Source organism: Anas platyrhynchos, chromosome 15, assembly GCF_047663525.1.
Source record: "Anas platyrhynchos isolate ZD024472 breed Pekin duck chromosome 15, IASCAAS_PekinDuck_T2T, whole genome shotgun sequence".
Taxonomy (NCBI): Eukaryota; Metazoa; Chordata; class Aves; order Anseriformes; family Anatidae; genus Anas; species Anas platyrhynchos.
Window position 1 is genome coordinate 10,558,779 of NC_092601.1, and position 26,361 is coordinate 10,585,139.

A 26,361-nucleotide genomic window follows, 5' to 3' on the forward strand; every position below is an offset into this window, starting at 1 on the left:
GAAAGATGCTCTCATATTTTGTGTAGTCAGGACAAATGCTAGACCATTAATAATGTGATTAGACTAGCATATTTTCAGGCATGTTTCAAAGCTTCATTGTACAAATAAATACCACGGGAAATACACTTCAATTTAATTTGCTCATACAATGACCGTACTTTAGAACAAGAGATTGTTCCGAAACTCTAAATTTCTACTGTGAGGGTATCACAAAATTAGGTGAAACACATGTTACATAAAAGAGCAGACACACCAACTCCTGCTCCCATACTAGCACAGAATCTTGAGAAGCGGACAGAAGCTGTACTTCCCAAAGAAAATAGTTCTGAGATTTCTATCTTAAACAAAATTTTGCTATGATTTCAGACACACCAAATACACACCTTTACCTCAAAGCTCAATGAAGCACACCTCTGCTTTCATGGCTGTGGAGACCATGAGCATGCTGAGCTGTGTTCTTGGGAAGGTCAAGTACCAAGCTTCCCTTTGTCCTCTCCCACCATAGCAAAAACTATTTTTAATTTCAGCTATTACAAGTCCTTTTCCCAAGGAGCTCCATGACACCTGAGCAGCTTTTGTATGATCTATGGTAGGAAGATAGAAAGCAGACGCAATGGCTTTGGTTACACTGGAAGATTTGCATAGCACAGAAGGTTGTATCTTCTGTGTTTTCCAGTAGAGCATTTTCCTTGCCCTTGAAAAGACAATTCGCATTCCAAACATGGATAATAATTTGACCCACTAGGTTATGGAGAATCATTTAACCTCTGGAAAACCAAAGTTAAAAATTCAGGGATTTCTGTGGCCTGAACAACCCTACCAGCATTCTGTAAAGGTTACTTTTTGCAATTTCTCAGATGCACTTTCAGCTCATTCCAAAATGAAGGTGATTTGTAAATAATAGCTTACAGACTATTTTTCTACTGTATTTTTAGATAGAGAAATTAAGAGATAGAACGGTAATTTGCACCAGATTGTCAGGAAAGAGCCTTTGTATTGAGGCAGATTCCCATGACGGTTGGGCTTTTACAGAGACAGCTCTTCAGCTAAGTAGTTGAAGTGATAGTGGTGTTAACACAGCAAACATTGAGGGCACACAGAGATAAATTTGCTTGCTTGACCCAGTAGTCAATAATGATGCAAAGCGACAAAAGACTTAAAGATGGATTTGATTAAGATAAATTTGCAAACATAAGTCCTCTCCTTTTGGAAACAGTCCTGAGGTACTTATAAATAAGCAAATGGGGAGCTGGCAGCATTGCCAGTCAAAGGTGATGAGCTCACTCCTAAGGCTTGAAATGGGTAAATGTAGCTTCCTTTAAAGCCATAACGGTTCTCTGCACTTTCACATTAGAGTAGTGCCTTGGCTGCTTATAAAAAAATCAAAAAAAATAACAAAACCACAACACCTATAATGCTAATTGGTTCAAATGATGACTAAGGCAAAAATTTGTAGAGTCTGTAAAACTCAGGGTCCTTTCACTAACATTTGTAAACTGTGTGTTCTCTTCCTCTCTTTTTCCCCCACACACTTACTGTACTGTTTATTTAACAATTTAAGGATTTTGGAGAACTCACCCCTAAAATTTTATTTACACAAAACTCCTCTTAGTATCACTGAAAAATTAACATCTAAACATTTTATTAAAAAAAAAGAAAAATAGATAACCTGATCTTTTTGATGTACTCGTACAAAGTCTGCTTCTGTCATCTCAAAACATATAAATACCTCAGCTAAAAAAGTTATGGGAATCAGTAATCTATTATCAACTTTATTTTTAACTTTGCCTGGCTTTGACTTTCATGTCATTTGGGGAAAAAAACAAAAAAAAATTCCCCTCCCTCTGGTATATTTAGTGTTACACCATACAATTTATAGCGACTCCAGATGGAAAAGGCTTACCCTCACTTGTTTGCTAGCATGAAGATAAATATAGTCCCCATTTCCGGAGAAATAAAAACAACTATTCCTCCAAAACACTTTAATTTTATTTTCAAATTCATTTTCCCATACTTTTCTGAACGTAGCAGCTTCTTCTGCTTCTTAATGATGAGGAATCATTAAAATACTTAGTTTGAATTCTTTCAAAATACTAAACACAGTAAAACTAAGAAAACCAGGAAAGACACATGAAGACATAAAATAGTAATAAAAGTGTGAAAATTATACAATATCTAGTAAGTTTTTATTTTTATAAAATGAATATTTTTAGGCCCAATTCTAGACACAGGCTCAATTAATCTGACTTCATATACAGTTTTCCTTCTATTAGCACTAGAGGAAAAAGACCTTGGTTAATATTTTTTCATTGGCAGCAAGTAAGACCCCATCTTTATGTCTAATAGGTAGCTCTAACAAAATGAACTGGTCCCACTGGAAATAATGGAGAAATTTAAAGAAGAATTTCTTAAATTAACGCTCAAAGAGCTTTACACGAGAAATTAATATATGAAAGATATCATCTATTTATACTTTGTAAAACAAGGGGCTCTTCAATGCTGGTGCCGGCCATCCTTCCTGGTTCTGGAATTCTATCTAAAAATGAAACAGACAAAAATGTTTTCACACATCTGGAGAACCAAACGTGTTACTTTCTACATTATGACCTTTGATATAGAATATCATCATAGGAAGCCCAAGCGACTTTATAAATATATTTTTTCCATACAACTGTATGAGATAAGAGCTTTGCATGACAAAAGATTAGATTGTAGACAGCTTCAAATCTGCTTTAGTAAATCAATGAACAGAAACATGAAATTGCACAATCTGTATCAGGATACCCCAGTCTTTGCACCAGTTTATTGGAATAATTATTCAGCAACATAAGCAAGACAATTTTTAATATAAAAAGCAAGATAGATGTTAGATACAAGACAGTGAACCTTGTGTAGATGAACGGACTTGAATACCTTAGTATGCACCCTAGTTAAAACAGCTAGGTAGTTAGTATTTTAAACACATTTCAGGGAGTATTTTAAACCCACTTCAGCTTTTGTGTCTCTACTAACATTCCATAAACACATGCAAAAAGTAATTTCAGACTATAGTAACTTAGAGGTTAAAAATATTACAAGTCAACTTTTATATGTTTGTTTAGTTAAAAGTGCAATGTGCTGTCATGCCTTATGATTAATCCTGTCTTGTAACCAACTCTAAGCAATTTATCCCTATGTGAAATTGTATTGGAGTCAACAGGGCAAGATGACCATGCACAAGTTCAATTTTGAAACTGAGGCACAAAGTTTTATTCAAAAATCTTGTCTAAGACTTCTCTATAGTACTGAATTTATTTACAAAAGAAAGATAGGAATAAGAATTTTCTAAAAAGAAAATTACAGTTAGAGCAGTTTTGGCATTGAAATTTTACTTCTTCAGCCCCCCCTTCTGGCAGAAGGGTAACAATACTGTATCCATGAATTAAGAAAAGGTGCTTATTCCGTACTTTTCTCATGCTTCTTAGATGTTGTAATAATATCTCAGACCTCTTTTTTTTTTTTGTTGTTGTTGGTTTTTTTGTTTGTTTGTTTTTACACAAAAGTAATAGATGATATTACTATTACTAGTAACATGATAGTACTCAATGGCCCAAATTCCCACAGAGTAGAAAGTGAAGTAATATGCCAAGCAGATTCTTTTAAGGAAAAAAAAATAACTACTGATCCCTTTATTAATTTAGTATTAATACTAAACCAGCAAAGAGCAGACCAGAAAGGGAAAAAAATCTATCAGTGTTCTACTGTTGAGAAGTGAAGTCAAAGTGAATTACATGCGTAGAAAACATTCATGCCCAAATGCAGAATTGACAGCTAAAGAATTAAGAATGTTCTATAGAAATTAAGTTAGAACAGATGGGAAACAAAGAGATATGCCCACTATTTAATATATTTTACTGAGAATTTGGGTTAAATTCCTATATTAAATTCCCAATGTGATAAGACTATCTCTACCTTACCCTTTCCAAATTTGCAACAGCGTAAGAAGAACAATCTGGCCAGTTTAACTTTTAGGAAAATGGGAAAACAAATTGGTAGATGAGTTTTGTGATACTGAGAATCAGGTTATCGATATATTCTGGACGTTACCAGCAACTGCAGCAGTAAATCTGTTTCTAAAAGCATAAATGGCATATCAGATATTCTACCATCTATTAATTAGCACAACTGTTCAATTTAAATGAGTTTTCAGTCTTTAAGAGTCCAAAAGACTTAACAGAATAAAGCTAAATAATTCCCCTTCCCTTTAGTAGCTAACACATAGCTACAGCTACTGCAAGGTAACAGGAGCTTCACAGTACCTTGCACTGCTGAAAATTTATACAGGTTTTGCCATCTCCAATTTTTAAAAATGCCTTTTTAAATAACGTATCTTTCCATATTAGAATGAAAGTTCAACTGCTGACACATTCGAAGACCGGTCGAGCATTTCTGAGGGCAATCAGGTTTGTATTCTGTACAGGCTGTCTCATTAGCTTACCAGCAGAAGAGAAGCAGGCCTAAAAGCTTGTTTAAGTTGGATGCTTATTCAAAGGAACATACAGAGCTAGTTTTAGAAATCAATTAATTGGATATAGTAGGCCTTTTCTTAAACAAATATACGAGCAACATTTAAGGTCAGGTCACAGAGTTCAATGGTATTTTGAGGTGTAAACACTGTTCTACTGAAGATTTTTATTTTTATAAAAAAAGTCTCAGTTCAAAACATTCCTTGCCCGGAGAAGGATGTACCCTGCGTCCATCTGCATGATTATGTAGTTATAGGCACAAGTATCTCATACAAAATCTAGTCGCAAACCAAACTTCTGCAAAAATGACTGCATTCCCACACCTACCTTTTTGATTTTGCTCAGTAGGTGGTTTGCCGAGGATCTGCCTTGGATAACTCAGTAAAGACCCTTTCAGGATACTCTGGGTACTTTCTCTTTACCACCACATAAGAAATGAGATATAATTCCATACAAGAGAGGTCTGCTCAAGACAGAAAAGTAAAAGCAGCCAATGAAATATTGAGCACTAATAAAACCACCCTTTCCTCCTCAGTTCTTAGACCTTCATGTTCACTCTTCATGTATGTTCAGATGCCTCTAATTATTTAAATACATTATGCCAGGTGTAATTATATAAAGAAGCACAGACCTAAGCTCCCTCTGAAGACCACCGCTCTCCCAAAAAGTTTGCATTAAGAGACACTCTCAACTAAACTCCAGATCACTCCTGTAGGGTGAACCAGAGCATGCTTAGCACATGAACACAGAGCCACATTCCCACTGATGCAATACAGAGGATTGCACCGGAGCCCACAATACCACCGCATACCCCAAACTTGACTTTTACTAAAAGCCTGAGGCAGATTCTTTGAGACCAAACTAAAGAGACCCATTGGACATGTTTATACCTGCTTAACACCCTATCTCATGAAATAGTTGTATCAGAACACTGTGAATTTATATCTAATCTCAGCATGTGCTATCTTTTTATTGCTCTACAAATCAACTTGCTGATACGCACAGAACATGTTTTCTGCTTCTGACTGAAGGAAAGACTATAGCGCTAAGAGACTTGTTGTTTGGTATGCAAGTACACTAGCTGTAGAATGCATTCTATAGCACTTGTAGAATTAGTTGTAGTTTGGAGTATGTTTGAAAATGGCCCTCTGTTTGACACTGTGAGTTTGAACCCAGCATATTAGCTGCATATAGGCATGTGATACAGTCACATTTCAGTTGGTGAGAACATTTATATGCGATTCACACAAACACTAAGGGGAAATATATGCAGAACAAAATACACTGTGCATTCCAAAATCAATCCTTACACTGATTTTGCATTTGCATCTTCAACGATGTTCAGCTCTTTGACAAGAAACTGTCTGTCCAAGGGCATTTCAGGCTGGCCAGCTTCTGGAAAAGAAATTTCCCCACAATTCTTAAGACTGGTTAAAAAAAAAAAAAAAAAAAAAAAAAGCATCACCAGTTAACTTTTCGACACTACTCATGAGACTTCAAAAACATCAGACCACTCACCTCAGTTTCAGACTATTTCTCTCTAACCCTATACAGTAATTTCAGGGAACACAAGTATTACTGTTTCATACTAATATAATTTAAAATGGCATATTACCGGTTTAGTCTTCACTCTAAAGGTAGATCAGAAAAGTATTAAAGTTTACAGTATAAAGATGAATTAATCAGGCAAATAACTTCCTCTAAAGAAGTACTGTTGTTAAACTGATTCCATCCATTAACACATAATGTCTCCATTCCCTCTTCTCACTGAGATGAACCTTTGTGTCTGTAATTTTAATAGTATGAAAACGTCAAATTCTTATATAGCAAACGCAATTACCACATCTAAGCCCGATTACAAAACTGCAAATTTCAAATACAAATTAGCAATAGGTACAAGCGTAACTACATGCCGTACCACCTAAATTATAGCTACCATTTAAATGTTGTAGCTCTCAGTTATTAGTATTTTAGCACAGCCAATAACAATTAACTGCTGTTGTTCAAAAATAGGGTCCTTCTTCATATCTTTTTTTGTATGTAAGGATTAGATTGTAAAGACAATGACGATTAGATGTAAGGACATCTAATCACATTTCTCACAGTTTATACACAGGAACTGCTGTAATCCAGACTATCAACTACTTTAATAGATTAGTTTAAATTATTCTTCAAAGATTATTTTTTAATTGCAGGATTTGATATTTTTATTTCATCCAAATGCCAATGAGAAAATTGTGATACACACTTTAAAAACAGTTAGCCATTCTCCAGTACAAAAGCAAGATATTTTGGTTTTGCAGGCTGCTAGCAAACTTTCTTGCTCTTGCATCAACTGTTTCGTCAATGTAAATACTATTTACCTCAAGGATAAGCCACAAAGAACATGTTTTCTTGAAAACTAATGGGATGACTTGGCTTACTGCTGCAAATAAGGTGGTGGAGAAAGCGTTCATGGGTTACTTACTTCCAGGGAAAGAAGAGATTGTGCACTTCGTTCCCACCTCTTAATTCCATAGTGCAATTACTCAGTACATCACAGTGACACCCCAGCACAGCGGAGACAAAGCCGACGCCCGGCCCCCTACCTGCGGTGAGCACCGACGCCGTGTACTTGTACTTGTTGTACTCCAGGTACTCCCGGACCAGCTCGTTGATGAGGAGATTTTCACGGGACAGCGGCGGCCGGGGCTCGCTTTGGTCATCCAGCGCGTGAAAAACTTCAGCTCTGATGTTTGCTCTTATTTGCCCGAGGACACCTCTTTTTTCCAGCGCCTCCTTTAGGGCTGTTACCACAAGAAACCAGTGGACATAAAGCCAGGCGCGTTCCGGGACACCCACTCCCACCCCTCCACCACAGTTCCAGCACGTAAGGAAATTAACAGAAGATACCCGTACCCGCGGCTATACCGCTCCTACCAACACGGGGACCGTTACAGATAAAAGCAGAGCCCCCAAACACGCCACAGCCCCCGCTAAAGCCCTCAGGGCACCCTCAGGGCACCCTCAGGGCACCCTCAGGGCACCCTCAGGGCACCCTCAGGGCACCCTCAGGGCACCCTCAGAGCCCTCACGGTACCCGCCCCGCCCCCACCTTGTTTCAGCTCCACCACCGTCGCCATGGCCCCCACCGTAACACCCCCCCAGTGCGCATGCGCAGCGCGGCAGCGGGGGGACAGCAGCCTGGTGGTCCTGCCTCATGGCGCCCGTCAGCCAATCAGGCTGCGCGGTGGGCGGGGCGGGGCCTTAGGGTGGCGAATGGCGGCGGGGCGGTGCTGCCTCAGGCGCTGGCGGAGGAGGGCCGGAACGTGGCGGCTGAGGGGGGTCTGGGCGCCGCCCGCCTCTGAGGGAGCTGGGATACTGGCAGGTGTCCTGTGTGGGGACTTTTATTTTATTTTATTTTTTTAAATCCTTTTATTGAAAATAATCTATTTTAATTTCGAAGGTTGTCAGTGTTTTCTCCCTTTATTAGCAGGGAGGAAAAAAAAAAAAAGTTTCCCCCTGATAATTTTTACACTGCGTGTCTCAGAGATGAACCTTTCATTAAAGGGCTCATCAAGGCCGAGCTTTTAACTGAAGGCTTTTGCCAAAACGCTGCTGGACGCTGCGGGTTTTGCGTGCACAAGGTCTTTCGTGTGCCTGCTTTGTGCAGAGGCGTGCATGCGTGCCTCGTGTTGCTGTGAGGAGGTGGCTGTTTATTTTGCAAGCGAATGAAATATTCCCCAGGGAAATGCTGTCAGTGTGGGCGAGCTCCCTGGGCTTGTCATGGTCTAGATGGAGCAAAGCCTGCCGGGCTTGGGGGAAAATATGAGTCGTCTCAAGCAGCAAGCCCCTAAGGCCTTTAAGGAGTGCCAGCGTGTTTTTTTTTTTCTTTTTATTTTTTTTTTCTTTTGCCAATGTTTCTTCTTAAAACAAACATTTATATTCAGAGTTTCCAAGGAATATCTGAAAGGAAGCACAAAATACAATTCAGAGAAAAAAGATTTTTGAGTTAATGGTGAAGTTAACCTGCTCCTTTTGCACAGCAGCCACCTGCAGCAGTGACTCCACAACAGGACTGCTGTGCGGCCCCTTCAGGGACAGATAATTTTCTGCTGTACCACTTCAGCTATAAGCTTATATTCTGTTACTGTACACAGAGTATGTGTAAAAGTGTAAGCTCTTAGAGGCTGTGTTATCCATTTAGATTTTTTTTTTTCCAGCTTAGTGTGCTATTAATAGTGCTATTAAAAAGGTTCTTCCAGCTTAACCACTGGAGCTCCTACCCTGTATTGACTGTCAGAGCTATTAATGTTTATATGTGCTGTGACCACACCAGAGAAAAACTGTTCCTTACAGCCCAGGGGCAAGAGGATAACACATGGGGGGAACTATGACTTAACTTTTTGAACAGAAGATGTTGTGAGCATCAAGGCATCAAAACAACAACCCACCAATGTATTTAATAGGATTTTGAGATGAATTTAGAGAATGTACAAAACAGGACAGAAATTCTTAATTAAAATTAGTCAGGGGAATGAACGTTTATCTGTTCTCTTGCAGTACTGTAAAGATTTGAACATGGTATGAACTAAGGCACGGGTTAAACTGGCGCGTTGAGTATAGCTTCTGACACCCATTTCTTGGTTTTTCTTTCTGAAAACCATTTATTGGTTTTGATCTTTCTGTGGTAATTCTCTTCATCAGGGGATATGTGACCTTGGTGTGGGCTGAACGCTGCTGCTTCTGGTTCTTGGCCTGGCATCCTGGGAGTGAGAGAGCTGAGACAGACCAGAAATGCTGCAGGTGGACCGGCAGTCTGGCCAGGGCTGATGATGAGCGAGCACAGCTTTGTTCCATGAAAGTGTGCAGGTGAGTACAGAATCAACCTATGATAGTTTTTTTGTTTGTTTTTTTTTAGTGTGTGTGTGTGATGCCCGATTTTTACACTAGCCCCGTGAGACCTGCCTCTGTGTGAATAACTTCTCTACTTCCACAGTTGCTGTGGACACAAAAGAGCATTTTAAATTGAGGTTCTTTATGTAACTTGTGTAAGGAAACTTCAAATGTTGGTGCCCCTTTTTTTCATACATCAGTGTATGATGCCATTTCTACACGTGGGCTATCCATGCTCCAGCAGGTCTGTTCTGGTACACTAGCCTGTCAGCTGAGCATTGATGCCGCGAATACATGTTTAACCGATGGGTTTTAAATCAGATATAAGGAATGTGGAGGGAACCAGCTCCCATGAGGACTGGTTGAGGGAGCTGGGGATGTTTCACCTGGAGAAAAGAAGGCTCAAGAGAGACCACATTACACTTTACAGTGACCTTAAAGGAGGTTGTAGGTCGGGGCAGGCTTTTCTCCCAAGCACCAAGCGATGAGACGAGGGGAAACGTCCTCAAGTTGCGCCAGGGGTTGGATTTTAGGGGAAATTTATTTACTGAAAAGGTTTCTCTGCCTTCCCCGCCCTTCCCCTCCCCTCCCCTCCCTTCCCGCCGCCCGCCCTCGGCCGAGGCGGGGCTGAGCAACGCGGCCGGGCGGCGCCGCCGGGGCTCGGCATCCCCGTGACCGCGGAGCCCAATCGTGGTGGTGCCGGGCCGAGCTGAGCCGTGCTGAGCTGAGCCGAGCCGTGCCGGGCCGTGCTGCTGGGGTGCCGCCGGCCGGGCACGGCGAGGTGCGGAGGGGGAAAGCGCAGCGCTGCGGGCTCCATGGGGATCGAGAGCTTGTGCAGCGCCGATGCCTCCGAGCCCTTCTGGGTGAGCCGCGGGGATGGGATGGGACCGGCTCGGCTCGGCTCGGCTCCGCTGGGCTGCCTGGTGCCGGGCGGAGGCGCCGGGAGCCGCGGGCCGGGCGGGGGGCGGCAGGGCCGGGGGCCGCCGGTGTGGGGCCGGCTGTGGGGCTCGGGGAGCTCGGGGGGACTCCGGTGGTGCCTTGGGGCTTGCAGGGGAGCAGCCCCCCGGCTCCGGCCACCCCCGGCTGGACGTGCAGTGGCAATAACCGCCCGCATGGACACTCACAGCCGGCTGGAGCGGCATGCGGGGTTGTGAAGGAGGCCAAACATCGGCTCTCCGTGCAGGTGCAGTTGTAGCCCGCTTGCGGAGCGATGTTTTCAGTTTTTCTTAAGAAACGGCGGTGAGCGGTGTGCGGATGTGGCAGTGCAGGTCTTGCTCCTGTCGAGGCACCCAGTGCTGGCAGCAGTGCGGCCCCTGGGAGGGCAGAGGGGTGCTGGAAACCCTGCTCTGGAGGAAACAAGGTGTGTGGACAAGCAGGTTGCGCAGAGGAGGGGAAAAACATGGACTTATTTCTTAAACGACACCCCTCAGAATGTAGAAAGCAAAATACATGCACAAAACTTGGGGAGGGGGGGCTGCAGAAAGTGGTGTGGGGTAAGAGAAAAACACGTGGTCTTTCTTAGACTGTTCAAAAAAAACTTTTAATGTTTTTATCGGGTATTTGCCAAGTGTATTGGGCTAATGGGATACTTTACTGGTTCAGTAAAAGATATCTCAGAAGATAGCATTGCATTATTTATCTCAAGAACTGTTAAAATAGTACTCAGCAAATATTAGGAAGATCGTTTGCACCTCAAGGTGTTTAGCTTTTCCAGCCCACCAAAAGTCACCTTGTTAACCAACTTCTATGTTGTTTATGTTGTCTCAGCTAGTTTCCAGGTTTCTCAAAACTGGCTAAGTTATGAGCTGCTATCAGATATTCCTTCCTCTCACTCATAGAACAAGACCTTTTTATTTGAAGTGTCTAAGACAGTACAGGTTTCAGAATTCTCTTTATGGATAAATTTACTTGAGAGTAGTAGTCTTGTGAAAAAGAGTTAGCTGCATTGAATTGTGGAATTGAAGCATCAGGTAGGAGCAACAACTAGACTTACTGTGTTCGAAATGTCTAGTTTGCCTAGGACTTCTGATTTCCTGATTGTTTTGTTATAAAAACAATTAAAATACTTGTATGTAATACAGCCATTTTTGATGGTTTTGGTATGTTGTAATTTCTGCAGAGCTTTTTTACTAGCTGCTTTGGTTTCCAAGAATATAGATGTCTTTGTGATTTGTCATCCTTCTCCAAACCACGTGGAGTCTGCCTTTCATTTCTTGAGCAAAAGATCCTGTGGGTGTGGTTGTTTGATTTCTGGATTCTTCTAATCCTGCAAAAAAGTGATTGTGGATTCCAGTTGGTGCGAGATGTGTCTGGAAAAGTATTCTCCTTTGCTGAACTTTGCTTGTTAACATCTTGATGCAACAACAAAGCAGATGCATTGTTCCAAGTGGTGGGAAGGGTGGAAATGCTAGTAGTGGTGTTTATGGGTACTCTGATTACAGTTTATGGTATTTCCATTGTTGCTATGATTTGTTGATGTTGAAGTTGTAGTGGATTTCCAGAAAATGCCTGTGCGTATGCTGTGTTTTATGGGACTTCCAGGTACCACCTATGCCTGTGCTACTGTCTTTCCTGTCTTGAGGAGTGCTGCACACTTCCGCTTTTCAGGGCTGGGCCACATTTATAATAGCTGGTGACACAGATATTTGCATTCTTGTGGTGAACTATGGTCACATCAGCTGGGCTGAGGCCCCGCTACTTGGAGGAGCGGGATTTCCTAGCACTGGCAAACCCAGTTTGTTTCAGTGAAGGAGATGCAGCTTCTCTTAATTGTGGTGTTGAGTTTGGAACAGCTCAGTTCCAAATTGTGGGGGACACTTCACAGGTAGAAAGGACCTACCGCACCTTTAAAAACCGTTATGCTAATCTTCTTAAGCCTTGCTGCCCAGGATTTTTCTTGTTGCACACCTAAGGAATGTTACTGTTGGATATTCTTGTCTGAATTAAACAGACTTTTTATTTAATACTCACTCTGAAAGGTCCACAGCCCAGTCTGCTATCTTCTTCAGGCCTTGTTTTCCTCTTGCTGTTTAACCCATCTTTGGTACCCGGCATGTTAACTTTCACCGCAACCAGATTTGTGTACAGAACTTCGCTGTTCCTTGCTATTCTTTGAACCAGGCTCCCTTTTTGGAAGCATGCTGTTTCGTCCTTGCTGTCTCCCCTAGTGTTGTTGAATATCTCACTGCAAGGATTTAATTTGTAATACAAAATTACTGCTGTGTAAGATGTTGAGGATACCAAACGCTTTAAAAACAAAACAAAACAAAAAAACAACACAAAAAAACAAACCACTGAAGAACCTGTGGGTTAGGGGTAACATTTTGCAGTACTTGCATTTCAGTTCAGTGACTTTAAGGGCCTGTTTAAACTGGAAAACTTGTGTCCTGCAGTGCTGGGATAGCTTAATCTAGAGTATCAAAAGGATATATGAGTGCAGTCTGGCTTGCTTCAGTACTAATGTGCAAAAAAAAAAAAAAAAGTTGAAGGGTTGAAGAAAGCTATCATTTTAGATAACCAGGATGGTAGTTAAGGGAGGCCTTGAACTTAACGTATATTTTTGCTCGCTGACCTAGCAGTGTGTGTATATATTTATGCACACTTGCATGATCTATGGTCTCAGTGCAGTTACATTCTGAAATAGTCTGCTGGTTTTCCTCTGAATACAGTTTTGAGGTAGCTTCAGTTTTTCAGAGCTTGTAAGCTATGTGGTATCTGTTTATGTCTGTTTATGTCTGCAGTTCCTGAAGGAAGAAGTTGGTAACTTTGTGATGCTGATGAGTTCTCATAGCTAAGGTGCAGCAGGGCTTATATGAAAAAGAAGTAGGAGGTACAAAAACGCCGATTCAAACTAAGCAGTTCTTTACAGTCTGTCCCCAGCTGTTCTGCTACGTTTTACACGGTGTCTTAGTTATTCATTAGGTGTTTATAAGTCAAGTACAACCTGAAACTTTGAGGTTCTTGCTTATGCTTGCTGCTAATCTTCCTGAAAGAGAGTTCTGAAGGAAAACCACATTTTTTTATGGAAGGAGTAATTTCATGTTCTCAAGTTCTGTGGCTCGTGCTGTCATGTATTAGATAAGTAGTAAATTAGTACATATCTTGGAATCTTGGAGCTTTTTGCACTGTGAAATGTCTTTAGTGCATTTACTTAGTCATAAAATGACTTACAAAATAACTTGTGGCAATTAAGATTTTTTTTTTTTAATGTATCAATAATATACTTTTATAAGCACTGATAGCCCATAACACAGTTACTGGTGTGACACTATCAAATGTGAGATCTCTGGATTCAAGCTATCATGTAGATGCAGCTTGGGCAAGCAGGCAGACAGTCTTGGAAGCTTAAATGCAGTGTGTGGTTTGTACCTAGTGAGTTCCATTTGCTTTTTATTTGTGTGTTTATTTCCTCCTTCCAAAGGCTCAGACATGACTGGGAGGTCAGTAATGTCGTAGTGGCAAACAAAAGACACTTACAGAAGGATAAAGAAGTTTAATACAAAGAATATTTAAAATAAACCAGTATAACAGATACTTATTACACACACAAGTCTAAAAGTCCTTCACAAAGGAGATCAGTGACTGCATAAATCAGGAAAAAAAAAAAAGGGGTGGGAGGGGATGGGGAAGTAATGTTTTGTAGTCTTAATTTACGGAAAACTAGAAGACAAGGTGGTGTTGTGTTTAACTGGAGGCAGTTCCTGCAAAATGGTGTTTCAAGGTTTTGCCTAGTTTAGGTAGTAATAAGACTGTTGTGTTTTACACCTTTATCTTCACAGTGGCAATTTCAATATGGGTTTTCTTAGTGATGTTTGAAGACAGATTGCATCTTTTAGTAATTATTGCCTGCTTTTCCCTGTAGTTTGATAGTACTTTGTCAGTGTGTTTGTGGCAGAGCAAGGTAGATAGCCTCAGGTTCTGTGAGAGTGGTGGTAAATCTGTGAGTTTAGGTTCTTTAGTTATAAAGGTACAGAGTTTGAGTGTATTTGTTACAACTCTGGTATTAAGAATTCCAATGAGTATGCAGATCATAAAACTGCTCGTATTTACTGACCTAGGAAGGTCACATGTGGACAGGAATTAGAACAGAGGAGGAGCAGAGAGTTAAACAGGAAAACCTTTACACAAGATGGTGCATTTATTATAATTAGCCGCTAATTGCTTTACTGTCACTGCTTGGTTGAGTTTTCATCTGAGGAGGAAAGCCAGAGCAATTTGTCATCTCTTTCTCATTTAAACCTGTAAAAGAGTTTTGTCTGTGGTCCTTTTTCATAAACATTAAAATGCTCTCTGTTGGTTCAGGATAGGTCAGTTCAGGGAAAATACAGGAAAATGAAGCCTGATTACTGTGAGTTGATGAGGATTTTCTTAACAGCTGATCTGTCATTTTACAGCTGTCAGTGCAAGATAAATGTTCCAAGGTTGCTCAGAAGAATTGAGCACCCCAATAAGCTGTGCCCTTCCTGCAGCTGCAATGCAGTTTACATTGAAACACTGCTATACTCAGCCTACTTGGAGGTTAAGCAGGGTTGCACTGAAGTCATTCTGGGTCACATCTCTAAAAAGCCTATTGCAGGGTACTGACCTTTTACTTACTTTTAATAGAGTCAGAATTCCTTGCATTACTTTTTTCTCACTGTTTGCATCTGTGATAGGTTCAGACACAGCTTATTACAACTTCAGCTGTTATCTGAGTCCCTTTGTAAGCTTTGTGTACAGGTGTGTTCAAACTTCTCACGGTGACTTGAGTTTGATATACAGGCTGTTGAGTTATTAAATGAAAATACCATTTTTAGTGCAAAAAGGAGATGAGAAAAGGGATATTTTTCCTGTGTCATTTTAAATAATGATTTTAGTTCAGAAATTTACAGAAGGATAAATGTTGTACCCTTAATTATGAAACTGTCAATGGTAAACAATATTTGTTGTCATGGGGCCAAATGTTGTCTCATGGTACTTGCAGGCAGGGCAGGGTACAGAAATATTACAGCGTCAGAAACGCTTGAAATGTGCTGATGTTATCTGCCATATGTTTACCCGGCACAAAGAAATAATGCCGTATTTCAGAGTTTTTTTTGGCTTCTTTGGATTACAAAGATCAGCTCTGTTAAACTCCACAGCTGCAGGTGCTCCTTTTCTGGCAAAGTTTTGGCACTAGCTGCTTCTTGTAGGCTAAAGGGAAACACAGTCAAAACATGCTGCTTCTTGCCATTCTGCACACAGACAGCACTGCACAGCTGAAGCTATTACAAAGGATTTCAGCTCTTTGCTAACATAGGAAATACCAATGTTTTGCATTTGGACAAGGAGGTGCAGACACCTGACTTAACTTTAGGACTAGGGCTGGAAGGTAGAGGCTTTTTCCAGGGTGTGTTAATAAATCAAATCTGCCTTATGGAAGTTATTACTGTTGAGAACTTAGTCTTGCTAAGATATTTCTAATAGACAATGCAATGAGAAACTTCCATCTTCTTTATATAAATGATTTAGATTTTTTTTAGGATCCTTGTTTATGTTGTTACATGATTTATTTATTTCTTCTCTTGCACTGGCAGTCTGGTCCTGTAACAACATTAAGAGACTGTAGGAATAATGCTTAGATTTCAAATTATTGTGAAATGGAGGAAGAAGGGTCTTTTTCTACATCTGAAGTCTGGATCTGAGTGTAATATTGTGGGAGGTTGAGCAGGAAGGTTTGTTTGTGAATGATTCAAAGCCTTTTATTTAGACAGAACTTCTTACATGGCAAAATCTTAAATGGGAGACCTGTTACTTTCTTCTTATTAAGCTGTATTATTTGTTTCTTGCTCCCGTAACTACTCTTTGGCATTAACCATCAAACTGTTAGCTTTATAGCTTTTTGGTGTTGTTTAATTCATGATTTTACAAGGAGAAATATTCGGTTCTTACTGTTTGGTCAAGGAAAAAACAAACAAAAAATACAACCCAACAACCTGGTATCAAGTAAGAGAAGATACTCAGTTGCACGGTAAGTTTAATTCTCCTGTGGTATTAGTAAAAGCATATTCCTGTGGGTGAAGATGTGATCCCCATGAGAGTTTGTGATCCAAATATTAATTCCTACATCCCAATTTAGTAATTACCTTTGATTTTTCTCACTTCAGCTTTGTGGCAGCAGAAGAACAAAAAGGCAGAAAAGTGTTGATCTAACCAGGCTGTTACTGGTCTGTATTGTGAGGGTGTTAGCACCTATCCTCACGTGTGACCACAAAGGCAAGTCTTGAGTTCTCTTCTCAAATCAGTGATTAGCCACGCTGCATGTTCATTTATTCTACTGCTTAAGATAAATGGTGTAGTTCTGTGTAGGGGCATAATTGTTATGTTTCTCCTTGAAGAAATGGTGTTTTCAGTCTCTGGAGGTCTGGGAATGGTATCTGATTGTATGGACTTTACTTTTTAGTAGAATCCTTTCTCTTTTTTTTCTTTTTAACAAAAAACCACGGGGCTTTCACTGAACGTAGGAAGTAGCTGCTGGACAGACATTATCATAAAATCTGTACAAAAAAAATTTTTTTCTTCTACTCCCTACTTGCAGACTACACCCTTAGATTATGCAATAAAGCAGTAAGCCATTTATTTCTTACAGTTAGTGGATGTCTTCTTAGGAATAGGCAGCATATTGAAAGCTTTCATTAAATACAACATAAACTTACTTTTCGTGCATTGCAGCAAAGTAGAATTTTACTTCTCAGCAGAGATCAATGCATTTTGGTTAATTTTATGCTTATTAAGAAAAAAAAAAAAAAACACCAGAGGAAATAAATACCAATGAAGGTGAAAAAATACATGTCCTTGTATGTTACACAACTTCATCTGGAATTGGTTTTAGAGTCGTTGGATCCTCTAATGTGAGCAGTGCTTTTTTCAAATACTTTTGGTGTAATGCATGTAGTGTTTTCAAAGGATTTATAAACATGTAAATAGAAGGAAGCTTATGATGGTTGATTGTAGTGTCATATATCTAACTTAGTGTTTCATTAGCTGCACTTAGGGCTATAGTGATTGTCTGCTTCTAGTTCCTGTGAATATAACTGAAGATACAAGAGAGCTGTGGCTGTAATTTCGTTGGCAGGTGTGGGTATTTCTACTGATTTTTGTGGGAGTTCTGGAGTAATTTTTTTTGTGTGTGTGTATCTGTTGCCTGTTTTTTATCAACTTGTCACCCCTTGTGGTTCAGTCTGAATAGCTAACACAATATGGCAAATGTTACGCTGGTGAAGGTGTGTGTTTATGCTTGTAGGCTCTAGTCTCAATATGCTGTTTTAGAGAAATGCTGAGCCTCAGTCCGTGCTTCATTATCTGACAGTGGAATGTGAATGAGGGAATAAAGATGATGTATTAGCCGTACTTTGAGAACATGATTTTGGTCTTTATTCAAAACTTCTAGGGATGAATTTAATAAAGGTTGCTTACTAAGCTGAATAGCTTTGAAGGGTTCTTTCAAGTTCATGACTTGAAAACAGACAGGACTTGAAAACTTTTTCCAACCCATTACAAAATCTGGATCACTTTGGAGTTCGCTATTTTTCTTCGTTTTTAATGCAGACAACAGTGTAACCATTCTTACTGGTTTTGATGGAGAATGGTGGTATCAGATACCTCCAAAGCAAGTTCAGAGTTCTTTAAAGCAGCCTTAAACTGAGAGGTTATTTTCTCCACCCCATGTTGTACACTGATGCTAGTTCTTCTGAGGTTATATGCTTGGCCAGGTCAGGAAAATCTTCAATCTGGGGAGAGGCAGATGGGAAATTTTCTGTTCTAAATAACGAAGAGTTAAGGCTGATGTCTTTGCGGCAGGCTGAAGGAAAAAGATTGAGTCAGCTTGTGGATTGTATGAGTGTTATACTGGGGAATTTTTTTGTGTGATATCTATTAGATTGTGAGACTTCCTATTTCGATAAGAAAGTGGTGATACTGTTATAATGAAAGTTGTCAGTAGAAATAACAGTGTTGGTGCCAGAGAGAGCTAATTACGTGCGTTCTACTAAATGTAAGCATTGAATTAAACAAAGAAAAAAATATTGCTGCTAAGAAAATAAGCTTGTAATACCAAGCTATGGTTTCTCAAAGGTGGTTCTTCTGTGGGTGATATTTAAGAAGGGAGTACACACTGATATCAGTATCAGCTCCGTTTGAAGGAATGTTGACCTTGAAATTACAAAACTACCCTGGAATCTTAATATCATTTTTTTTATGTAGGTGCATAGTAATGTTTTAAGTCATTTTTTCAGTCACAGCTGGTTCATACAGGTGGGTTTAACAGTGTGGCTGTCAGCCCGCATCTCTAGCACACTTGCGCACAGCAGGCATGAAACTGAGCGATTTTGGTCTCTCTGTTTCTGCCAGTGAGAATTTTAAAATGTGCTGTGGGTCAAGTAGGATTATTGATGTGAGAACAGGCGGCCAGTGGCTGTTCACTTAGCAGCCTCTCCCGGCTGCCAGGAGAGAGGCAGCCAGGCACAAGGTCCTGGCAAGTGTCAAATACTGTTACTCCTTAGAGTAGACACACTGGAGGTATGCAGCTTGCCTGTAGTCTTCCTTCCCTCAACAGCAGCAGAATAACCAATCCTTTGTGTTGCCATTTTGTCTTACAGGACCACTGCCAATGTTTTTATCTCGCCTGTTCCTGAAACTTTAGACAGGAATTAATATAACTTGTCCTTATTTTTTTTCCTAGGGTTCAGGCGCTGTTAAATATGCAGTTTACCTCTGAATAGATCCACGTGATTCCAGGGAACACCAAGCATTTTTTGTGTTTATCTTAGAGGGTTTTTCTTCAAATATGATATGAAGCCTTCTTGTGCCAACAAGCTATTTGGTGCAAAACCTGTGGTATTTTTTCAACTACTGTGCTGGAGATAGAAATGAAAATTTCATTTTTTTTTTAGAATGAAAACTGAGAAACTGAGAAATGGGTCAGACAATTTTAAAAATACCCATTTGCTATTCTGGGAAACTTTAAAGTTGCCAAGGGAATTAAAAAGCAAGGGGAAAAAAACCTAAAACCTGGGATACGTGCGTTTCCTGGACTAGATTAAAAGTAAGCAGATCATCCAAACATCCACCAAGAAAGGAACAGAGATCAATCACTCTGCAAATCTTTTCCTGTGGGTACCTGCAGTCATGGTTCAATCTAAAGGCTGCTTCCAAATTATGCTAATTGTAAAACTAACCCACTTTGTCTCTTCCTCCTCCTGCACTGCAGGAGGCTGCTAGCTTGTGTAGCCTTTTAATGAGTACTTGGATCTCTGTCATTTGATGTGCTCTTCAAAATAGAAGTGCTAGGTGATCCACCAGAGTGAATATTGTTACGAAGTTTTGAGATGTGAAAATGGGACAACTTACTGCTTTAACAGAACTTGCAAAAATCATGCTTTATTCAGGGGAGAAAATAATTCGTTTTGTTAATTAAGGTCTATTAAATACAAAGGTCTGCTTTAGTGAATGCTTCTGCACTGATTTTTACGGACTTTTGTCTTCTGCTGAGACAAAACAATTCTGAAACTGGGTTTATGTAAACCAAAGGAGAAACATCTACTTGAAAGTGGCAGGACTAGTCTAGACTTCTGTAACTGAACACTGTAATTTGAGTATGAATACATGTTGGTTTCATGATGAGATTGATGCGTCTTCCAGCTGGGGTTGAACATCATAAAACTGTGGTATCTTCCGTGCAGACTTCTGGGTATGCCTTCCTTGGGATGGTGTGATTTAACATGGTATCTAAGTTCCACCACGCTGCTCTCTCACTTCCTGTCCTCAAGGGAACAAGAGGAAAAAATACAATGGGGGGAAAAAAAAACCCTCTTGGGTTGAGATGAGGACAGGGAGATCACTCACTAATCACTGTCGTGGGCAAAACAGACTTAGCGTAAAGGAGATTAATATAATTTATTGCCTATTGCTAACACACGAGTAGAGAGAGCTAAAAGCAAACTAAAACCACCTTCCCCCCATCCACCTTCTACGTCTTTCTCCTTCAGCTGGGAGGAATGGGGGCTGCGGTCAGTCCCTCACACTTCATCTCCTCTCTGCTGCTCCTTCGTGGTCACTCTGCCCCTGTTCCGTGTGGGGTCCTTCCCAGACTGATCCTGTGGGGGCTACCCACAGGCAGTAGCTCTCCAGGAACTGCTCCCCCACAGCTCCGCCCCACGGGATCCATCCCCCAGGAGCAAACTGCTCCAGCACGGGTCCCCCACGGGTGGGCGGCAGCTCCCCCCAGACCCCTGCTCCTGCGTGGGCTCCTCTCCACAGGCTGCAGCTCCGGCCCGAGGCCTGCTCCTGCGGGGGCTCTCCATGGGCCACAGCCTCCTCCAGGCCACATCCACCTGCTCCACCGGGGGCTCCTCCACAGGCTGCAGCGTGGAGATCTGCTCCATGTGGGACCTATGGGCTGCAGGGGGACAGCCTGCTCCACCGGGGGCCTCTCCACAGGCCGCAGGGGAACTGCTGCTGCCTGCCTGGAGCACCTCCTGCCCTGACCTTGGGGGCTGTAGGGGTGCTTCTCTCAAGTTTTCTCACTGTCTCGCCTCTCTCTCCCAGCTGCTGTAGCACAGCAGATTTTTTCCCTTAAATATGCTCCCACAGAGGCCCCACCTGTATTGCACATGGCTCTGCTCTGGCCAGTGGCAGCTCCCTTTGGAGCTGGCTCTGATCTGACATGGAGCAGCTGCTGGGCTCTGCTCACAGGGGCCACCCCTGCAGCCCCCCCTGCTGCCAAAACCTTGCCACGTGGATCCTCAGATGTGAGTCCTCCTTGACTTTGCCTGCTTAATGTCAGAACTGAGGTTCAGTCTGGGATCCTGCTTCAGAGGCAGTCTCCTGACAATCCCCAGCCCTGCACTGTGGTTCACGCTGGAGTGGGCTGAGCACCCCTCAGACAGGCACTGACTGTGGAACGTGCTCCAGGGGCTGCTGGGCACTGCAGTCAGTCTGCAGGGGGGCCTGCAGCTCCCCTTGGGTGTACCTGTGTGAAAAACACTTGGTACGGACATTAGGTCCTCAGCAGCATGTAGCTCGTTTCCTATTTGTGCTGCTGCCTTGTGTAGACGTAGCCAAAGAGAATTAATTGCACCTAGGAAATCAGCAGGGAAAATGCTGCCACGTGTGTCTCTTTGTGCGTGGTTTCCTTACCTATTGTCACCTGAAATGGATGTGAAGATGAAGGGGTTCTGCACCTCACCTGCGTGCAGCCATTTCCTTTGCACAAAGTACAGCGTGTTTAACAAATAGCATGCTTGGCTGCTGGACAGCCTCTGGATCAAATCCTGGAAGAGCGTGAAAGAAGATACACCGATGTTGCTGTAGCTGTTAAATTCTAGGAGTAATCTTACCCCAGCCTGCCCGCTTGTCCTGACTTTCTGCTCTTAACCCTGAAGTACTGTTGCGTCGCACCCTCTTGTCTTTTGCACAGAAACACATCAATTGCAAATATGAAGGTCCAATGAACTGCAGATTGCACATATTTTTTTAGAATATCCTCTGGCCAATGTGCCCAGCAGTCATGCATGCAGCACTGCTTCCTTCCACTTTGCCACGTGGCAGTGACACCTGCAATAGCTGTCCTGCCCTTTCAGGTAGGTGCCTGATATATTTTATTGCAAGCAGTTTAAAATAACACCAGAAAAGAAGGTAGTTAACTTCCTTAAGCAATGTCTAAAATAAATAAAGCGTCAAATCTCATGTTTATTTCTTTTTCTTTTTGGTAAAGCGGCTTAAATCTTGTCCGTTCACTTGTGTAATCATATTAACCATCTTAATTTGTCAATTGTAAACTGTTCTTGCAGAGTCATGAGACTTTTTTTCTTGGCTGTTGTGCTGGAGCAGAGCAGCTGGGATTTAGAAGGCTGAAAAACACTTGCGTGGTGGCTAAAAGTAAGGATGACTCAGCTGAAATTTCTGATGATGTTATGCAGCTGGGGAACTTAAACGCATGTGGCTCACCCACAGCCTTACAGAGCTGCTGCCTTGTCACGAACAACTTATGTGATCCCCATGTGGACAGGCTAAAACACATTTAGGCATTTTTATGTTCTACCACTATTAATTTCTTTGATTCAGCCGCGTTAGGCTTTGAGATGGTTCTTTTATTTTTTAACTGAAAAAAAAAGTGAAAAGAAATTTTAGAATGCTGTGGAATTACAGGGGAGAAATAACAGCTGTGCACACTGTTGTATCTCAACAAGTCAAGTCCTAGATTCGGACAGAAAATGGGAGCAGAGTGGGGCATAAGAGTATATTTGTTTATATTTTTTTTTTTCTTCAAAATAACCTTTTGGAGAAAAAAGGTCAAAATTACCATCTTCATGCAAAATGGTCAACTTTAAGGGAAAACCTCCTGCTCTGTGATTAAAATAGTATCTGGTCAGCAGTTTTTGCAAGTTGTATCTTTCGTATCTTTCCTTTCTTTTGAGGTCTGTTTATCTCTATAATTATGTATGATACTTTGTTTAACCAGTGGAAGCTGGGAGCAATTAAGGATACAAATGTGGTGTTCCTGTGCAGTTTTATAGCTGAGAAAGTTTACTGCCACTATGTCCCAGTTGTGGTACTGGTGTTGGGTGCAGTTGCAAGCTATACAGCAGTCCGAAAAAATGCTTTGCAGCTGAAATGGCACTGTGGTTGACAAGCCTTTGGGCATGTGACTTCTTGTCTTGGCTGTGCGGCTTTTAAACCGAAACCTGTAAGTTCTGCTTTGGCTGATGAATGCTGCAGTCTTTGTGCAGGAGCAGTATGTTTGTATTGCATCATTTTGGTGGCGAGTCAGAACTTCACAGCACTTCAGAGGAAATGTCCCTTGTAATAAATTTTACAGCGAAGACAGTAATGCTAAGGTAAAATTTACTGGAAGGGATTTCTCTAATGCCAGCCAACGATAAATAGGGTATGAAAGTTAATGTTACTACAGATTCTGGAGAAGGAAAGGTTGGATTGGGACGTGGTTTAGTGGATAATACTGAGGGACGGTTGGACCAGCAGATCTTGGAGGTCTTTTCCAACCTGAATGGTTCTATGTTCATAATTAGCCCTTGTACCAGGAATGGAAATGATGATCACATTTTCATCACTGTGTCAGTTCTGGTTTGAGCATACGGTGTTTTTTCTCATTTTCAACAATTACGTTGAAAGAAATAGGGAAGCAGTTATATTGATGTACATTTTCCTTTTGTTCAGTGGGAAATAGGCTGCAAGGGTGGAGCCTGTTCTACTTAACTGCTGTTTGTGTGAATTACCACTAAGTCTCAACTGGGTTTGCTGCAGACAGCTTCGGAGTCATCAGACTCTTTTACGAATAGTAATGTTATCTCACGCTATTCACTCTTACTGTGTGCCGGATAACACTTCCACACTTAAATATTGGAATGGAGTGTATCTGGCTGTTTATGTGTACATGGGTAGTGGGAGATGGCTAGCATTGGCACCTTATTTTTCTGCAATGATAATATGAAAGTGCTGATGAAGGCTGTTAAAGATCTCAATGTTTGTATTTGAATGAGTTACCTGTTATGGTAGCTGTGGGTAGCCAACAAAAGTGACTCTAATGGCTTCTCATGAAGGCTTAAAATTTCTTAGCTGTGAAACATACAATTAAAATAGATGCATCATTTACAGTATTAGATGCACAATATACAATAAATTACAGAATAAGGCAGATAGCAGCTGCTGGTTTTTTTGTTTGCTTGTTTTGTTTGCTTTTTATATAACAAAGTTCTGTGCTTTCTTTAACACAACCTACTTTTTCTCCCCAGGATTGGAATCTGACATGGCACACAGAAAATCCAGACTTCACCCAGTGCTTTCAGAACACAATTCTGGTCTGGATTCCTTGCATTTACCTGTGGGCCTGCTTCCCGGTGTACTTCCTATACCTTCGCTGCCATGACAGGGGGTACATCCAAATGTCAAACCTCAACAAAGCCAAAACGGTACGTGACTTCTTAAAATCATAACTTAGTAAGCTTATCTGTTTCCCTATCTGAGCTGGGGGGTTGAACCTGATGACTTTTGGAGGTCCCTTCTAGCCGTAACCATTCTGTGATTCTAAGTTTATCCCGATTTTGTTTTCAGCTATGTTTCAGCACAACTATTTTTTTTGAACATCAGTCTCTGTCCATGCACACAATATCTAGCTGTAATCTACTTGTTCTACATTTGTTTGATTTCCAAGTCTAGTGTTTTTCTTTTGCCCTGTTATCAATAGGCTTTCTGAAACTGTCATATCAAAAAAGCATGCAAATCATTTGTAAGACCACTTGGAGAAGTCTATTTTGAGGCAACTCAATCTTGAAACCTTAATAATCCCATCAGCTTTTTAAGGTATACAACATATGTTTCTAGAAGTTCTGCTCTACTTTTATTGTGAAATTAGTTTTCTTAATATTTTCTTAATATTTTTCTGTAGAACAAATGAAAAATTTTAAAAAGGGCTGTAATAACAAGGGTAGTTTCTTGTCTCTGCAGTCTGTTATTCACACATGGGATTCCCCAGCTTTCTGCTTCATAAGACACTGAATTATATAGTACTAAAAGTTAAACTTTGTTCTTGTTTGTGGGATTTGGTAGATAAAACCAAATTACATTTCTTCCATGCAAGTTGTTAAGTAGGATTGTCTAAAATAAGTGATCTGATTGTGACTCTTACATTAACCCACTGTATGTAGTGTTCATGGAAGTATTGCACTGTGTGATCTGTGTGAACTGATATATAAAATACACTTTCGTATTGCAGGCTTTGGGCTTAATACTGTGGATAGTCTGCTGGGCAGACCTTTTCTACTCTTTCTGGGAAAGAAGTCAAAATATTTTTCTCATTAGCCCTACAGTATTGGGTATAACAATGGTAAGTTCTTCTGTTATGGCCTGTGGTGTTCCACGGCCTTAAGCAATAGTATACACCTTATTCTTATGCACAGTGTTTTAATTCCTTAAGCTACAGTCCTTATGTTGGAGACTCTATGTGTAGCTGAACTGTGAAATGGTGACTTTGGAGTGTCTGCTTTCTTTTGATAAAGGAAAAAAAAAAAAAAGCTCAGCGTTGCTCAGTGTGTCTGTTGCATGTCAGCACACAAGCCGGTGCTCGTTATCTTGCTTTTTTTTTTTTTTTTGTAGGCTTGAGCTACCTTACATTTAATAACTTGATTCAAGCACAGGGAGAAAGAATCAAGCTGGGAGGACTGATGAAATTAGATAAAAATTTTAACAGTTTTTTATGAAGTTCAATGAAGGTGTTACAAACTTTCTTACATGTAGCATTCTTCAGTGAGTGTTTTCTTTATGTTTGGAGCCCCATGACGCACATAGGGGTCCCCATCGAGCTGCTTTCTACCCTGGTGTATAAGTATTGTTGTCTTTCACAACAGTATCTGCAATTTTTTCAAGGAAAATGTCCTGTTATTGATTAGACAGTTGTCTTACATTTATCACCGACTTGGAATAGAGGTGATTAAACATGATGGTTGGTGGGGAAGAACAAAAGCAAACAAAAAACAAAGCAAAAACCCCAGCAGCCCTGAAGCAAACTGACAGATGCAAGACCTGTTAAATAGTTCGTGATGGTTTATTGGGTAGATACCAAACTTTTGTCAGACTTCTTGTGTGGAAAGAAATCTTTATGTTTTGAAAAGAGCTAGTCAGGAAATACTTGGACAGGACATAGAGTCACTATAATTACATGTTGATTTGCAATGTAAAACTAGGAAAGTGAAAAAAATAAAGACTGGCAGCTTTTGACAGTGTGTTTGTGTATGTGGTAGTTTGCTTTTGTCATACATATCCCTTTCCCATTGTCCACTACCTGTCTTTACTGCTCCAGAGATTAATTCTTTTTTTTTTAACTTAAACATATTTTTGCATTACATTTGAAATCTCTGGCTATTAGAATACTTGGGAGATAGGGGATTTGAAATGTTTAATTGTCACAATTTAACATGGTACATTGTATATGTATATAATCTGTTGTTGT

The 26,361-nt window shown here is 40.8% G+C and overlaps 2 protein-coding genes across 11 annotated transcripts in view; one reads left to right on the top strand and one right to left on the bottom strand.

Annotated features, from left to right (window-relative positions):
- Positions 1 to 1,971: 1,971 nt before the first annotated feature.
- Positions 1,972 to 7,736, bottom strand: CEP20 (centrosomal protein 20). 2 transcript variants are annotated; one of them, XR_011803481.1, is made up of 5 exons: positions 7,600 to 7,736; positions 6,973 to 7,291; positions 5,816 to 5,932; positions 4,833 to 4,968; positions 1,972 to 2,536 (listed from the first exon to the last, which is right to left on the bottom strand). XR_011803481.1 is itself a non-coding variant. In XM_027469327.3 (3 exons), exons 1-3 carry the CDS (start codon positions 7,625 to 7,627, stop codon positions 5,812 to 5,814), a joined length of 315 nt encoding a protein of 104 aa, XP_027325128.1. In that variant the 5' UTR covers positions 7,628 to 7,736. The 2 variants fall into 2 exon arrangements, 1 of the variants encoding a protein (XP_027325128.1); XM_027469327.3 differs by lacking the exons at positions 1,972 to 2,536; positions 4,833 to 4,968 and having other exon boundaries at positions 5,812 to 5,900; positions 7,094 to 7,291.
- A 17-nt stretch (positions 7,737 to 7,753) lies between these two features.
- Positions 7,754 to 26,361, top strand: part of ABCC1 (ATP binding cassette subfamily C member 1 (ABCC1 blood group)) — a 58,231-nt gene continuing 39,623 nt past the window's right edge. For 4 of the 9 annotated variants that reach the window (XM_021271618.4, XM_005018462.6, XM_021271619.4 and 1 more), the window contains exons 1-3: positions 23,087 to 23,233; positions 24,149 to 24,325; positions 25,129 to 25,239. In XM_021271618.4, the coding sequence (XP_021127293.4) occupies positions 23,102 to 23,233; positions 24,149 to 24,325; positions 25,129 to 25,239 (420 nt within the window). In that variant the 5' untranslated portion in view covers positions 23,087 to 23,101. Of the gene's footprint in view, positions 7,873 to 9,191; positions 9,357 to 9,998; positions 10,244 to 23,086; positions 23,234 to 24,148; positions 24,326 to 25,128; positions 25,240 to 26,361 lie in introns of those variants that run through there. The other 5 variants (XM_072023656.1, XM_072023657.1, XM_072023658.1 and 2 more) reach the window with 4 other exon arrangements.

Bases quoted from the DNA above. Each gene is read 5' to 3' on its own strand.
- CEP20 (XM_027469327.3), bottom strand. From the start codon at position 7,627: ATGGCGACGGTGGTGGAGCTGAAACAAG. The intron at 7,292-7,599 runs GTGGGGGCGGGG...TTGTGGTAACAG, and splicing joins GGTGGTGGAGCTGAAACAAG to CCCTAAAGGAGGCGCTGGAA. The intron at 5,901-7,093 runs GTAGGGGGCCGG...TTTCTTTTCCAG, and splicing joins GGCGTCGGTGCTCACCGCAG to AAGCTGGCCAGCCTGAAATG.